General features: G+C 43.8%; 1 protein-coding gene across 1 annotated transcript; it reads right to left on the reverse strand.

Annotated features, from left to right (window-relative positions):
* Window positions 1-2,547: 2,547 nt before the first annotated feature.
* Window positions 2,548-6,242, reverse strand: LOC123107520 (putative nuclease HARBI1). Its single transcript, XM_044529504.1, has 3 exons — window positions 6,108-6,242; window positions 3,671-4,164; window positions 2,548-3,577 (listed from the first exon to the last, which is right to left on the reverse strand). The coding sequence occupies exons 2-3, from the start codon at window positions 4,148-4,150 to the stop codon at window positions 2,894-2,896; spliced, it is 1,164 nt and encodes a 387-aa protein (XP_044385439.1). The 5' UTR covers window positions 4,151-4,164; window positions 6,108-6,242; the 3' UTR covers window positions 2,548-2,893.
* Between the last annotated feature and the right edge of the window lie 7,923 nt (window positions 6,243-14,165).

Here is a 14,165-nt window from a genome sequence, read left to right on the forward strand (position 1 = left end):
AGTACAAGTTGAATAAGATCCCGCTATGGGAGATTCGAAGAGAATCATGGAGGAGGGCCCGTGGCATGTAGAAATATTTGTTCTTAAAAAAAGTTGATAATTTCTTAAAATAGTACATTGTTTCCATTTTTTGTTAAATTTTTTCATCAATTGTTGGAAATCTGTTATCAATTTTGGAAAAGGTGTTCAAGCTTGTCAAAATTTTCCATGTGTGGCCACGAACAAGAACAGACTCTTGAATGGGCCATTTAGGCCTACTCGCGACTTCCTCTGTTCAACATGGTATATTTTTCTACATGCATGAACTGACCTCAACTTTTGCAAGTATGTGGGCATGCCCATGGTAGTCATCTATGCCAAGTTAGAACGAATTTGGACACCGTATGCAAGTTGTGTCATGTCTGGCCATTTATCGGCGAAAACTTCAAAAAAATGCAAGATTTGTTGAAAACTGAAATAAATTGACATGGTGCCTTGAATTGGTCATACAATACCAAGACAAAATGGAGCAATTTTAGAGATGTTGAGAAATGAAGTGCTCCCAAATGGACCCTTCTGGCCTACCATGAACATGGTCTTTTTTGACATGCATAAAATGACCCCAACTTTTGCAAACAAGTGAGATTGCCCATGGTAGGTATCCATGACGGATTTGAACGAATTCTGACGCCATATGCAAGTTGCGTCACGTCCGACCATTTATTGGCCATTTTCCACCAAAAAAACTCCAGAAAATGAAAGAATAGCCGAAAACTCAAAAAACTTGGCATGGTGCCTGTCATGCAGTGCCATTAAAAAAATTAGGGCCATGTAAGGATATCGAGTAACGAGCTGCTTCCAAACAGACCCTTCTGGGATAAATGGCCGATAAACTGATGCAGCGTGGATAGGACTGTGAGGCAAGGATATTGATCCTTCTGATGCAAGATTTGTTGCGTCACATCAAAGTAGTCAACCTCCCACCCCGTGCAAGTCAAAACTTATGCAGCGTGGATAGGACTGTGAACAACACACTTGGCAATCTTTTAGGACCCATATATGCATCTTCATAGTATTTGGACTAATATGACACCCACTGAATATTTTTAAGACTTATGGTGTATTCTACTCTTAAAAAAATGTTGCCGCCTACAAAAAGTTTCACAATTTGACAAAAAAGTTCTAGTTTACAAAATGTTCTCAAAAATTCAAAAAAGTACACTTTTTCCAAAATTTATTCATATATTCAAAAAATGTCGGGGAGTTTCAAATAACGTTCACACTTTTTGAAATTTGTTCGGAATTTAAAAAATGTTCTTGCTTTCAATTTTTTGTTCGCAAATTCAGAAAAATGTTTGAGGAAATTCAATAAACCTTTTTGGTTTCTAATTTTCTTAGGCTGGTTGAAAAAATGTCCGAAAATTCCAATTGTTGTTCGTGTTTTCCAAAAATTGTTGGTTTTCAAAATTGTGTTCATACTTTTAAAAAAATGTTCATGTTGTATCATTCTGAACAATCTTTTAAGGACACGAACATTTTTTTATTTATTTTTACTCTTTTTGAAAATGTGGTATTTTTTTAATTTATGGACAAAATTGGAAAAACGAACATTTTATGATTTTTTTTAAATTAAGAGCATTAAAATTTTGAAAAAAAAACATGAATAGGAAAAAAGAAACAAAAAATAAAAGAAAAAAGAAAAAGAAACTGCGGAATAAATGGTTCGCTACACTAAGCGGGTTGTTGTGGTCATTCTTATAGGTAGCGTTTCTTTATTAGGCAGCCAACTCATCAGGTGGACTGGCTAGCGATGAGCGTCTACCATACTGAGGTGCATGGTTCGTACCCTTGTACTGGTCATTTCCTTATGTGTATTTGTTTTGACATAACCAAACATGGTGGCCCACCCCCTAAAACTGAAGTTGGTTTTGCACTACTACCCCGTCTCCCGACAGTCCAGGTTTTGGTAGTCAGTTTAGTATCCATTATCCTGGGCGGGCGTTGTCAAGCCTACAAAATCTAACTACCGAAACAGCGGCTCTGTTGTGTCATTATCGCAAACTGAACCTGGAACTCTTAACCGTACCAGCCGAATGCAATTTATATGTCGGCTCAGTCTTTCGGGGGTGCTCATAGAGGTAGGTGTGCGTGCGTTCATAGGGGTGAGTGTATGCGTTCATAGGGGTGAGTGTACGCGCGTGTATGAGCGCTTGTGTTTGTACTGATGTTAAAAAAGAAAGCAAAATCTCCAAAGCTCACCAAAGTCTGACAACAAAATCAATAGAAATGAACTTTACAACAAAAAATGATGTGTTTAAGTACGGCTCAAGGGTCCTCATATATTCACGAGAGAGGGTTGTGAACCACTGTATTTACCTGACATGGTCTCAACTCTACTTCAGGAATACACAACCTTGCACTGATTATTGCAGGCCGATCTTGTATTGCGCATTTCTTTGGTAGAGTCAAGTGCCAAGTTTGGTAGTGCTTGTGTTCAAAAAAATAAGAACAAAAAAATAAGAACAAAAAAAACAGCTACCGGCCGAATACACTGATTGATGATAAGAATTGCAAAGAAAGTAGGGTCAACCGAAATTTTGCTGCTGACACATTTCTTGAAGCCTGAGCAACAAAAGCAGAGTCAGACCAGGCAGTCAAAACCCGCGTTAACACGTCCAATCCCAACTTTACTACAAATCTTGGAGTCTTGATTCAGAGGAAAGAAGAAGAAGAAAAAAATCTACCAACATGAAGCATCCCGCGACATCGAAATTGAGGATTGTTTTCCGTTGATTTGATCCTTCCTTCAGGCCGTCTAGTTCTCTTGTCTCAGTCTAGGCAAACCCCAAAGGCTTTAGAGGGCTTGTACATCATTTCCCCTTTTTTTACCTTTGGTACGTAAGAAATATGAAAATCACATATTTATTATGTAATCTGCCCACATCCTCTTTGCAATATCGTCTCTTAAAGCATCACCCGTGTCACACTGATTGCTGAGTGCTGAAACATCATGGCCATGTGCGTCACCCCCACTTTCACGTGTATTGATTGGGATTGTTTGGCTAACTGGAGATCCTTCAGTGTCTCCTTGCCTCTGAATTATGTTATGCAACACCACTGCCGCTGCTGGAATTTTCAGTTGAGTCTCTAACCGGTAAGATGTCGCAACCTTTAAAACTGGAAATCTCATATTTAATAGACCTATAGCATTTTTGATATGGCCATGCAGTTGTGCATGACGAAGGTTGAACAACTCCTTGTAGTCTCTTGTGTGGCAACTTCTCTGCTCCTGCTCGTCGATATGGTAAGGGATCCCGCTGTAAGGAGCAAGAAAGGAAGGAGTGTTCGGATAACCCCCATCCACCAAATAATATTTGCCTCTTGGAACCTGAAATCCAGATTCTATAGCAGAATGCAAGACCTCTGCATCAGGTGCAGAGCCTTCCCAGCCAGAGGACACATGGACAAAATTGAGGTCAAAATCACAAGCAAGCATAACATTTTGAGTGATGGATCCTTCTCTATTTCGATATGGAGCCGCTTCCCTATCTGATATTGTCAAGGGGACATGAATTCCATCGATTGCTCCTATACAGTTCTGCAAGAGAAAACATCAACTAAGTAACTGAGATGTAACAGAAAAGCATACAAGTTACGAAAATATGCAACCTTAAGTTACACACACACTTACCTCAAAGTATGGCCCGAAATGCGGATCAGATAATAATTTCCAATGAGCCTTAGTTCCAGGATCCTTCACAAAGTCACCTTTCAGTGAGACGATCGCATCAAAGCATGCCTTGATATGCCTATGGATAGTCTCTCTGCTGCGCTCAAATCTATCACTTAATTGGTCAAAATTAGCATTTCGCGAGAGCATGTAGACAAACATGCCGATCTGCTCTTCCACAGAAACGCCTCTTGTATTCCGCAGGAGATGTTTTGACCTGACATACTGTGAAAATTCACGGAGAACATGAGGTTCAATCCGAAGTTTCGGATAGCCCTGACCTCGGTCATCTTCAAGAACTTCGCATATCCATTCTGCACCACTGCGATATCGTGTACGTTTTGCCTCGTAACCAGCGGAAGCTAGATATAAAGCTGGCAAAATGAGTAGCATCATCTCATCATCTTCTTCCTCTGAGTCACTGAGATCTTCAGGATCCATTTTGCCAAAAATCACTAGCATTCAGAAAGATTATATTTCAAATGAAGAACCGGGAAGCAAATAATATGTCTGCAAAAACTTAAAAAGAGGTGCTGGACAATAACAATGAAGAAGTAGAGGGAAAAGTAGCATGAATATTAATATTAGCTTGACCAAGGAATTTCCCACAGCAACAAGTTGCTTCACCGTCATTGAGGAATAGAAGAATTTATCGGTAACTGCTTATAGCTGGATGCTCATATTTGGGTCTCAAAATTGATGACACAAATGTTGAAGCAGCATTTCATGTTTAAAAATGGAGGCGTTTTGGAAGGTACAGAGTGTGCCTACCCATGTTCTTATTTCTTGGAAGGTAATATGGGAGGTCAATAATAATATGACGAGGTTTCTCCGTTGGCTGCTAGATATGGGTGGTCCGAAGACCAGGACCTAGGTACTACTCATGCTCATGATTCCCATGTGTGGCGTGATATCGCCAAGGGGATCCCCCTCTTTCGGAGCTTAACGCAAGTGGACGTCGGCAACGGCACTTCCACTGCCTTCTGGCTTGATCTCTGGGTTCCGCGCTCTACAGATATTCTCGCTTCACGGTACCCTGCTCTGTTCTCTCATGTTCTCCGACCCTCGGCTTCTGTTGCCAGGGTTCTAAGCTCACCGGATCTGTGCCTCGATCTCGCTCCACGCCTAACTAATGCTGCTGAACTTGAACTGGGCTGCCTACGCAACTTGCTGGCTTCTGTTTCCTTGAATTTGCAGGAACTAGACCGCCGAACAGGTCGATTTGATGGCAAGCCGCTGACTTGCAACGCGGCATACAAGGCTATGTGGGAGGGAGAGCCTGTCGATCCCTTGGCAATGGCCATCTGGAAGAATTTCGCTCCAAACAAATGTAGAATTTTCCTCTGGCTGGCAAACAAGAATCGTCTCTTCACCAACGAACGGCGTTTTCGTCGAGGCATCGCTACTTCTCCGGCTTGCCCTCTCTGTCCGGGGACAGAGTCCGTAAACCACCTGCTTCTGCACTGCCCGGAGCTCACTACTCTGTGGAGAGAACTCTCCTCTCTCACTCCAGATATTCCCGCAGATCTTTCGGATCTTTGGGCCAACGACATGCAGAATAAAGTTCACTCTACAATAATCATCGCCATCCTTTGGAACATTTGGAAAAGAAGGAATGCAAAAGTCTTCAGGGACGACACTCAACCGGTTCACCTCATCGCTCGTTCTGCCGCTGATGATGTTCTGCTTTGGTCTAGCAGATGTACTAATGAGCAAGCGCAAGGTTTGCTGCGCGAATGGGGTACCATGTTGTTTCACCTATCTATGAGATTGTAAACTAAAGCCGGATACTCCTGCTCCTCCCCCCCCCCCCCCCCCCTCTGTTTCCTCTGCTGTAAATAGTGTCTGGTTATCAATGAAAAGGTTCAGGCCGGCGTAAGCCCGCCGTAGCACCGTCAAAAAAAAATAATAATATGACGACATAAATGATCCTAGGCGGGGTAAACAGTTGAGATCCCCCAAAGTCATTTCACTGGAAATGCAACAGAAAAGTATGAAAAGAAACAGGAACAATATTAAAAAAAAACTTCTTCCTATTATCTAGCTATATTTATATTTATATTTAGTCCTCCCCGACGTCACAAACAATATTCCCTACACATTTTATTTGACGGTAGAATTAATCCTTCCTACACGTTTGTGAAGTACTAAGAACACCTTGTAAATGTGTATTACTAACATAAATGATGCAGCAGATGAGATTACATATCAGGAAAAATCTATCTAACCGAGGATAGAATAGATCCCTCATTGTAAGTAACGAATATTACCAACACATGAGCCATAAGTAACAACAGGCTAACGGCCGCATCAAACATTAGTAACACTACTCCTCCAAACTAGAAGAGCATACTCTATCTGTACTAGAGCGGAGGATTAGGGAGGCATCGGGCGCTACCTGAGAATTGGCGACGGAGCAGAGGCTGCCCAAGCCGTCGCCGGCAAGTAGGGAGGGCGCAGGATACGAGCGGACAGAGGGCGTGTGGCGACGGGGACCGAGACCGGGGGGGGGGGGGGGGGGGGGGGGTGATGATTCACATCCGGGCGAAGCTACCGGGCCACCGCAGATGAGCGCCGTCGGTCGGCGAGGAAAAAGAAACAGTCGTTGAAGAACTCGTCGTTCTGGGCTGCCAGGCCACCTTTGCACACACATGGGCCTCATCAGCCCAGCCGACATTTCTTCCAACTATTGCTCTTTTTTAAAAATAAATCTCAAAAAAATATTGTTATTTTTTTGCGGGTTTCCCAGTGTTGTCCAGTCTCGCTAGTTGCCCTTTTCCGAAGCAAGTCAACAGTCTTCCCCTCGAAAGGCGCAGCGAACAGTTTTTCTCCGCTGCAAGGCGAACACCAAGGCGTCTAGGGTTTTGCTGGCCGCCGCCGGCCGCCTCCTTGGCGGCGGCACGGCTGCTGGCGATTGTTGTCCCAGGACGGCGCCGTTTGACGTCGTGTCTGGTATCTCTCTCTCTACTGTGAGGTCTCGGTCGTCTTTACGCCAAGTCTCCCATAGTAGATTCGTTGTTCTACTCCATCGTCTTGATCGAAGGAGTTTATGTTGTGCAAGAGCTTGTGATTCCAACAAAGAGAAGTTGAGTTCCAATAGATCTCACGCTGCTGTGGTGAAGTTGTGAAGGGCTGTGGCGATCCTTGTTGGTGCAGGTTTCTCTTTCTCTTGAGGTTTGATCGTTCGGGAACAAGCGATGAAGGTTTTGAGTTGGAATTGTAATGGACTGGGGAACGCCCCAGCGGGTCATGCCTTGCTGGAGGTCCAGCGAAGATGCCAACCTGATGTGTTGTTTTTGTCGGAGACACACCTAGATAGCTACCCGGCTGAAAGTTTGAGGAAAAGATTGAAGATGGATCAGAAACTTGTGTGCCCTAGTGATGGTAGGAAGGGAGGGTTATTGCTGTTTTGGAATAATAACACCAGGGTGACCAAGCTTGAGCTAGACCCTATGTTCATTGATGTTAAGATTGAAGAAGCAAATAATGTGGTGTGGCGTTTGACAGGGATGTATTGGGAGTTTCGGTGGAAAAATAAACACATGACGTGGAGCCGCATGAGGCAACTCCACCAAAATCATAAACTTCCATGGATTGTGTTGGGTGATCTGAATGAAATTCAGTACCTACATGATAAGGATGGAGGTAACCCACGCCCGAGGACTGTGAGCTGCACGACCTTGGGTTAATAGGTGACAAGTTCACTTGGCATCGAGGGAGAATCAAGGAGAGGCTTGATAGGGGGCTGGTAAACAACACTTGGTCAGTACTTTTCCCCCATGCAGCTCTGCAAAATATGGAATATAATCACTCGGATCTTCGACCTCTGGTCGTGGACACAGAGTATTATGTTGTACCTGTAGTGAATGATGTACATGCGAGGAGATTTGAGGCGAGATGGTTACGTGAAAAAAGATTTAATGATACAGTGCTAGAGGCTTGGTCAAGAGTTGAAGCAGATCCAGGCTTGACTAGCATATACGAAAAACTAAATAAAATGCATGCAGAGTTTCATGATTGGGACCAGCGCTTCATGAAGAAACCAAAGAAAAGGTTACGTAAAGCTCAAAGGGACCTGGAGAATGTGATGGCCGGCCCAATGAATGATGAAGCCGATGCTAAGAAGAAAGAACGGGCAGAGCTGATTGAGTATCTATTAGAATTAGAAGAAATCTAGGCTATGCAATATTCTAGGGCTACGTGGCTGACGAGTGGCGATCGCAATACTGGTTTTTTCCAAGCCTTTGCATCTGCCAGAAGGAAGAGGAATTTTGTCAAAAAACTTAAAGATGCGCGAGGTAACTGGTTGGAAGGTATACCGGAGTTAAACTCACATATTCATGACTATTTTACTCATCTATTTACTTCTGAAGTACATCACACGGATCCTAACGTCTTACATAAAGTGCAAAGCAAGGTCACTACACAAATGAATAACTTCCTGTTGGCGCCTTATACTGTGAATGATGTGAAAAAGGTTGTGTTTAGTATTGGAGACCTAAAGGCTCCTGGTCCGGATGGTCTTCATGCCATATTCTTTAAGAAATACTGATGAGGACATCCCTACACTTGACCCATCTCCAACCTATGATGATGATCACCAAGTGGCTGCAAAGAAGACGTCCAATGATGAAATCAGAATTGGGCCTATCACAAGAGCTCGTGCAAAGATAATAGAACAACAGGTGAATTCTCTCTTAGTTGAATATGCTATTTATTCTAATGAGAGCTTTCTACTGCCTAAGTCTTTGTGTGTTTGCATACTCAGGTGCTTGCGAGAAGAAGGCATAGCACGAGGGAGCGAGGAGTTGCAGCAAGAGGAGCATGACGTGGAGTACAAGCAAGAGGGCGCGAGGGGGGAGAGGCAGTCAGGCGCAAACGTCAAGGAGGAGGATCCCCACGTCGAGTAACACCAGGCGCACCAACACCATGTTGCAGCGCCATACCTCAAGTACATGGCCTGTGTGCCAAGGGGCTGAACCCAAGTTGGGTCAGTTTGTATCGAGTTGAGTCGAACCACGTTTTGAGTCGAACCAGTTTAGGTTGCACCAAGTCAGGAGGACCAGGCTGGGCGCACCAGACCTAGCGCCCCCCCCCCCCTGGGCGCATCACCCAGCCCCTCTTATATAGAGGGCTGCTCTCAGATTAGTTGGATAGACCACGTTTAAGATAAACCCTAGTTCATGAGATTGCTATAAGCATTCATCTTGAATTCTTGTCTCCAATTCGTATCGATCTGGAGATTATATACTACAAGTCAAGTGTGATCTGTTGTTCCATTGGGAATTAGTATATTGCAATTCTAATTGTTTCGTGGTCGACGGCTACGTTGCGCAAGTGTGTGAAGTCGTGAATATCCGAAGGGTAGAGAGCTGCTGTATTGGCATCAGGGATCTAGCGAGAAGAGATCATCGGCGACACCAAATTATCTATCCACCATCATCATCTATGTTACCGCTCACCGAGAAGATTGGGCTACCCCATATCATCTTGGTATCAGATTTCCAGCGTTTACTCGGTGAGCATCCACAAATCCACCCCGTAGATTAGTTTGTGTTTTTATTCCTATCCAGAAAAAGCCAAAAATAGTAGGGTTCGTAGTTTTTAACATAGCCTAGATTGCATCATAGATTTGTTCTAGTTGCTGGTCAGTTGTGTTCGTCCTCTTTGATCCTTTCGGTTTTGCTAGTAGGAGTCTAGGGTTTGTCTTTCTAGTTGTTTTCTTTTGATCTTTGTGTCAGTTTGAGTCTTTGTCAACTTTCTTGGCTGAAACCCTAGCTGCTTCGGCCATTGTTGCTGCTATCCGCGTGCGTCTGAGTTTGCTTGTCTGAGTCCACAAAGCGTTCAGTTTGGTGTCTTTCTCAACTTTAGCCACAACCTTTCTATACAACGGTGTTAGGAGCCTACCCATTAATACTAGCTTGTCCTTGTGCTCATCGGGCTGCTCTGATTAGGGTTTTTCTTGTGCAATTTGTTTCCACCTCGTTGAAAAAATTCCACGGTGCGACGTTTGTGGCCACAAGAGAAGAGGAGAGAGAAAAAGTTTTTGTTTGGTTTTACTGTAGCAAAAAAAGGCATGAAAAACAAGAGTGAAAAAAAACAAAGAGAAAAGAAAGAAAAGAGAGAGGCATTGGCCAGAAGTTGCTGCTATCTATTGCCGGAATTGTATTATCTTGTATTTGTACTAGTAGTGAGCAATCTTTTGCCCGTATACCCTGAGCTTTTTGCTAGCGTCTTTCCCTGTGCATTGCAACACGAGCATTACTCCGACACATACATCAAATTTACGCTCTTTTTCAGAGTTGCAATTGCCCCATTTATCTCCACTGCGTGAGTTTCTTTGGGTGTGTCTCACACGATCAGCACTAGGACTTGTTTTCGGTGTAGATAGGGTACCATACCTACAGCTCCACCAAATATAATCCTGCTCTGTCATGTGGTAGCTCTTATACCCTGGTATTCACTTCATCACATCCGTGCACTAGTCCTCTATCCGACCTGGTAAGTGTGCATTGATATTCACTTTGGAATGGTAATATTTCCTTTTCTTGTCAGTTTTCAGTGAGTTGTGAGTGTTCCACTAAAACGATTTTTGATTTAGTGCACTAACCTGCTAATCATGTCTGAGAATGGTGTTGATGTGATGCAGAAAAAGGATGGTGACGAGTGTGTTACATGGAAGGAATATGAAGCTCTTCGTGATCATTTGACAGGGCTTATCAATAGGTCCACTGACAATATTGATGCTGATATTCAAGCTATACAAATGAAAGTGGATGCAACTGAAACTACAGTCAATGCTATGCAAACACAAGTCAATGATCTCCAAACAAGCATACAATAGTTGACAACTTCAGTCAATGGGCTGCGTGTAGCTATTGAGCAACGCCAACATGAGGGCCATGGAGATGATGATAGTGTCCATGGAGACAATGAAAACATGATGGGCAATAACGGCCGTGGGCGTGGCTTGCAAGGGCCTGGTTGCCCACCACCACTTGGTGCTCGACGTGTACCACTTCAGGAGGATGATGGTTTGGGCAAGCCTAAGTTCACAATTCCCAGATTTGAAGGCTCCACTGATGTAGAAGAGTACCTCACGTGGGAGCTCAAGATGGAGAAATTATGGTGTTTGCATGATTACACTGGAGATAGGAAGATCAAGCTTGCTTCCTCAGAATTTGATGGTTATGCTTTGGGTTGGTGGGATAGCATTATGCGCGAACGACGAGAGGACAATGAGTTACCTATTCTTACTTGGCGCCATATGAAGGAGATCATGCGAGCTCGTTTTGTTCCCACTAATTACTTGCGGACAGTTTATGATAAATTGACACAATTGAAGCAAGGTTCCCTGACGGTTGATGCATATTACATGGAGATGGAGATGTTGCTGCAGCGTGCACGAGTTAGAGAATCTGCTGAGATGACTATGCAACATTTTCTCCATGGGCTGAAATATAACATCAAGGGTATTGTTAGGCATCACCAATACAATACAATGAACGAGCTGCTACATCATGCAAGAGAAGCTGAGTCCCAGTTGGCCCAAGAAGCTCAAATTAAAGCCCGTTATGCTACAGCTGGACGGTTCTCCAACAGAACACAGCCGCCTCCTTACACGCCTAGTGAGGGCGCTGCCAGCCGCCCCTCTTCTTCTGCAACAAAATCAGCCTCCATTGTTTCACAATCAAAGAAACCTGCTGCTCCTGCTGCTAGCTCAGGTTCCAACATGTCTACAGCCCGTAACCGAGATATGCTATGTCATACATGTGGAGGCAAGGGACACTTCAAGAGAGAGTGCCCAAACAGAAAAGTGATGATTGTGAACGATGACAATGAATATGAGACTGGAGATGACGCTGACCCATATGCTTCCGATGGTGATGGGTACGCAAGTGAGGGCGGCATAGATGCCTTTGCTTCTCCAGCGCCTATTCTTGTTGTCAAGCAGCGTGCCCTTAGTGTGCAGCCACATGCTGATTCACAGCGCTGCAATCTGTTCCAAACAAAAGCACTAGTTGGCCCCAACAAAGCTTGTAAGGTGATCATTGATGGAGGTAGCTGCCGTAATCTTGCAAGCAAAGAATTATGTGCCAAGCTGAATTTGAAGTATTTGCCTCATCCAAACCCATACTACGTACAATGGCTGAGTGATAATGGAGAGATGAAAGTGAATCATATGGTGCGTGTGAATTTTGAGATAGGACCATACAAGGATTCCATTGAGTTCGATGTGGTTCCTATGACTGTTTGCCATCTATTGTTGGGTCGGCCATGGCTGTATGATCGCCATGTGCAACACAATGGCCGCGCCAACACTTATCACTTGGAGTTCAAGGGAAAGAAAATAAATCTACAGCCTATGTCACCGCAACAAATTGTGAATGAGTCTCATCAGAAAACAGAAGTGAATATCGCACAACCACCTGCACGAGAGAACTCCATGAGTGACAATATAACGAAAAGTGCGAGAGAGACTAGTTTGCTTATATTAGCCACCAAAGAAGACATGAGAGAATTTAGAGAGGATCCTACAGCCATGCCTCTTGTGCTTATGTACAAAGGCGAGGTTTTAGTTTCTAATGATGTGCAACTTGTTTCTCTTGGTGTGTCTGCTATTTTGCAGGAATATGGCGATGTTTTTCCGGAGGAGGTACCAGCGGGGCTGCCACCATTGCGTGGAATTGAGCACCAAATTGATCTCATACCAGGCGCTACCCTCCCCAACCGAGCGCCATACAGGACCAACCCCGAAGAAACGAAGGAAATACAGAAGCAAGTGCAAGCACTACTAGACAAAGGGTATATTCGTGTTTCTCTTAGTCCTTGTGCGCTTCCTGTTATTTTCGTGCCTAAGAAAGATGGTACATGGCGCATGTGCGTCGATTGTAGAGGTATTAACAACATCACTATTCGATATCGTCATCCTATTCCACGCTTAGAGGATATGCTAGATGAGTTGAGTGGTGCTGCTGTTTTCTCTAAAATTGATTTGCGTAGTGGTTATCATAAAATTAGGATGAAAGAAGGGGATGAATGGAAAACTGCTTTCAAAACTAAATTTGGTTTATATGAGTGGCTAGTTATGCCTTTTGGTCTTACTAATGCACCTAGTACATTCATGAGATTAATGAATCATGTTTTGAGAGAGTTTATTGGTCGTTTTGTGGTTGTACGCCCAGGAGGGCTAGGTCTGGTGCGCCCAGCCTGGTCCTCCTGACTTGGTGCAACCTAAACTGGTTCGACTCAAAATGTGGTTCGACTCAACTTGATACAAACTGACCCAACTTGGGTTCAGCCCCTTGGCACGCAGGCTATGTACTTGAGGTATGGCGCTGCAACATGGTGTTGGTGCGCCTGGTGTTACTCGACGTGGGGATCCTCCTCCTTGACGTTTGCGCCTGACTGCCTCTCCTCCCTCACGCCCTCTTGCTTGTACTCCACGTCATGCTCCTCTTGCTGCAACTCCTCGCTCCCTCGTGTTATGCCTTCTTCTCCCATGCACCTGAGTATGCAAACACACAAAGACTTAGGCAGTAGAAATCTCTCATTAAAATAAATAGCATATTCAACTAAGAGAGAATTCACCTGTTGTTCTATTATCTTTGCACGAGCTCTTGTGATAGGCCCAATTCTGATTTCATCATTGGATGTCTTCTTTGCAGCCACTTGGTGATCATCATCATAGGTTGGAGATGGGTCAAGTGTAGGGATGTCCTCATCAAATACTGGCATATTTTGGGGGATGATATAACACAGGAGGTCCTTCTTGCTATCAATTCTAGGAAGATTCCGGCTGAGTGGAATGATAAAACAATGTTATGATCCCGAAGATTGATTCGCCAGAACTGGTAACTCAATTTCGCCCCATAAGCCTCTGCAATGTTCTTTATAAAATTATCTCCAAGATGTTGGCGTCACGTCTGAAAAATATCCTCCCTGAGATTATCTCGCCTACACAAAGTGCTTTCGTACCAGGAAGGATGATTACTGACAATATTCTGATAGCATATGAATGTGTTCATAAAATCAAGAATAAGAGGGCTGGACAAACTGGTCTGTGTGCGGTAAAATTGGACATGCATAAAGCTTATGACAGGGTGGAATGGTCCTTTTTACATGATATGATGGCTGCTTTGGGATTTCATGAACATTGGATTGAGATGATGATGGCTTGTGTAAGATCTGTCAGGTATAAAGTGAGGTTTAATTCTCAAGAGATGGATTCTTTTACTCCTACTAGGGGTATTAGACAGGGGGACCCCATCTCCCCTTACTTGTTCCTCTTATGTGCGGAAGGTCTTTCTAGTAGATTGCAGTATGAAGAAGAAGCTGGTGGCATAGAAGGCATCAGAGTGTGCAGAAATGCACCATCAGTATCACACATATTATTCGCTGATGATTCTTTGATTCTAATGAAAGAAGACACTTTAAATGCAGCTTCCTTACAGCA

This window comes from Triticum aestivum, chromosome 1B, assembly GCF_018294505.1.
Source record: "Triticum aestivum cultivar Chinese Spring chromosome 1B, IWGSC CS RefSeq v2.1, whole genome shotgun sequence".
NCBI lineage: Eukaryota > Viridiplantae > Streptophyta > Magnoliopsida > Poales > Poaceae > Triticum > Triticum aestivum.

Excerpts from the sequence above, each read along its gene's own strand:
- LOC123107520 (XM_044529504.1), bottom strand. The coding sequence starts at position 4,150 with ATGGATCCTGAAGATCTCAGTGACTCAGAGGAAGAAGATGATGAGATG. Across the intron at positions 3,578-3,670 it reads ATTTCGGGCCATACTTTGAG|AACTGTATAGGAGCAATCGA; the intron begins GTAAGTGTGTGT and ends TTTCTCTTGCAG.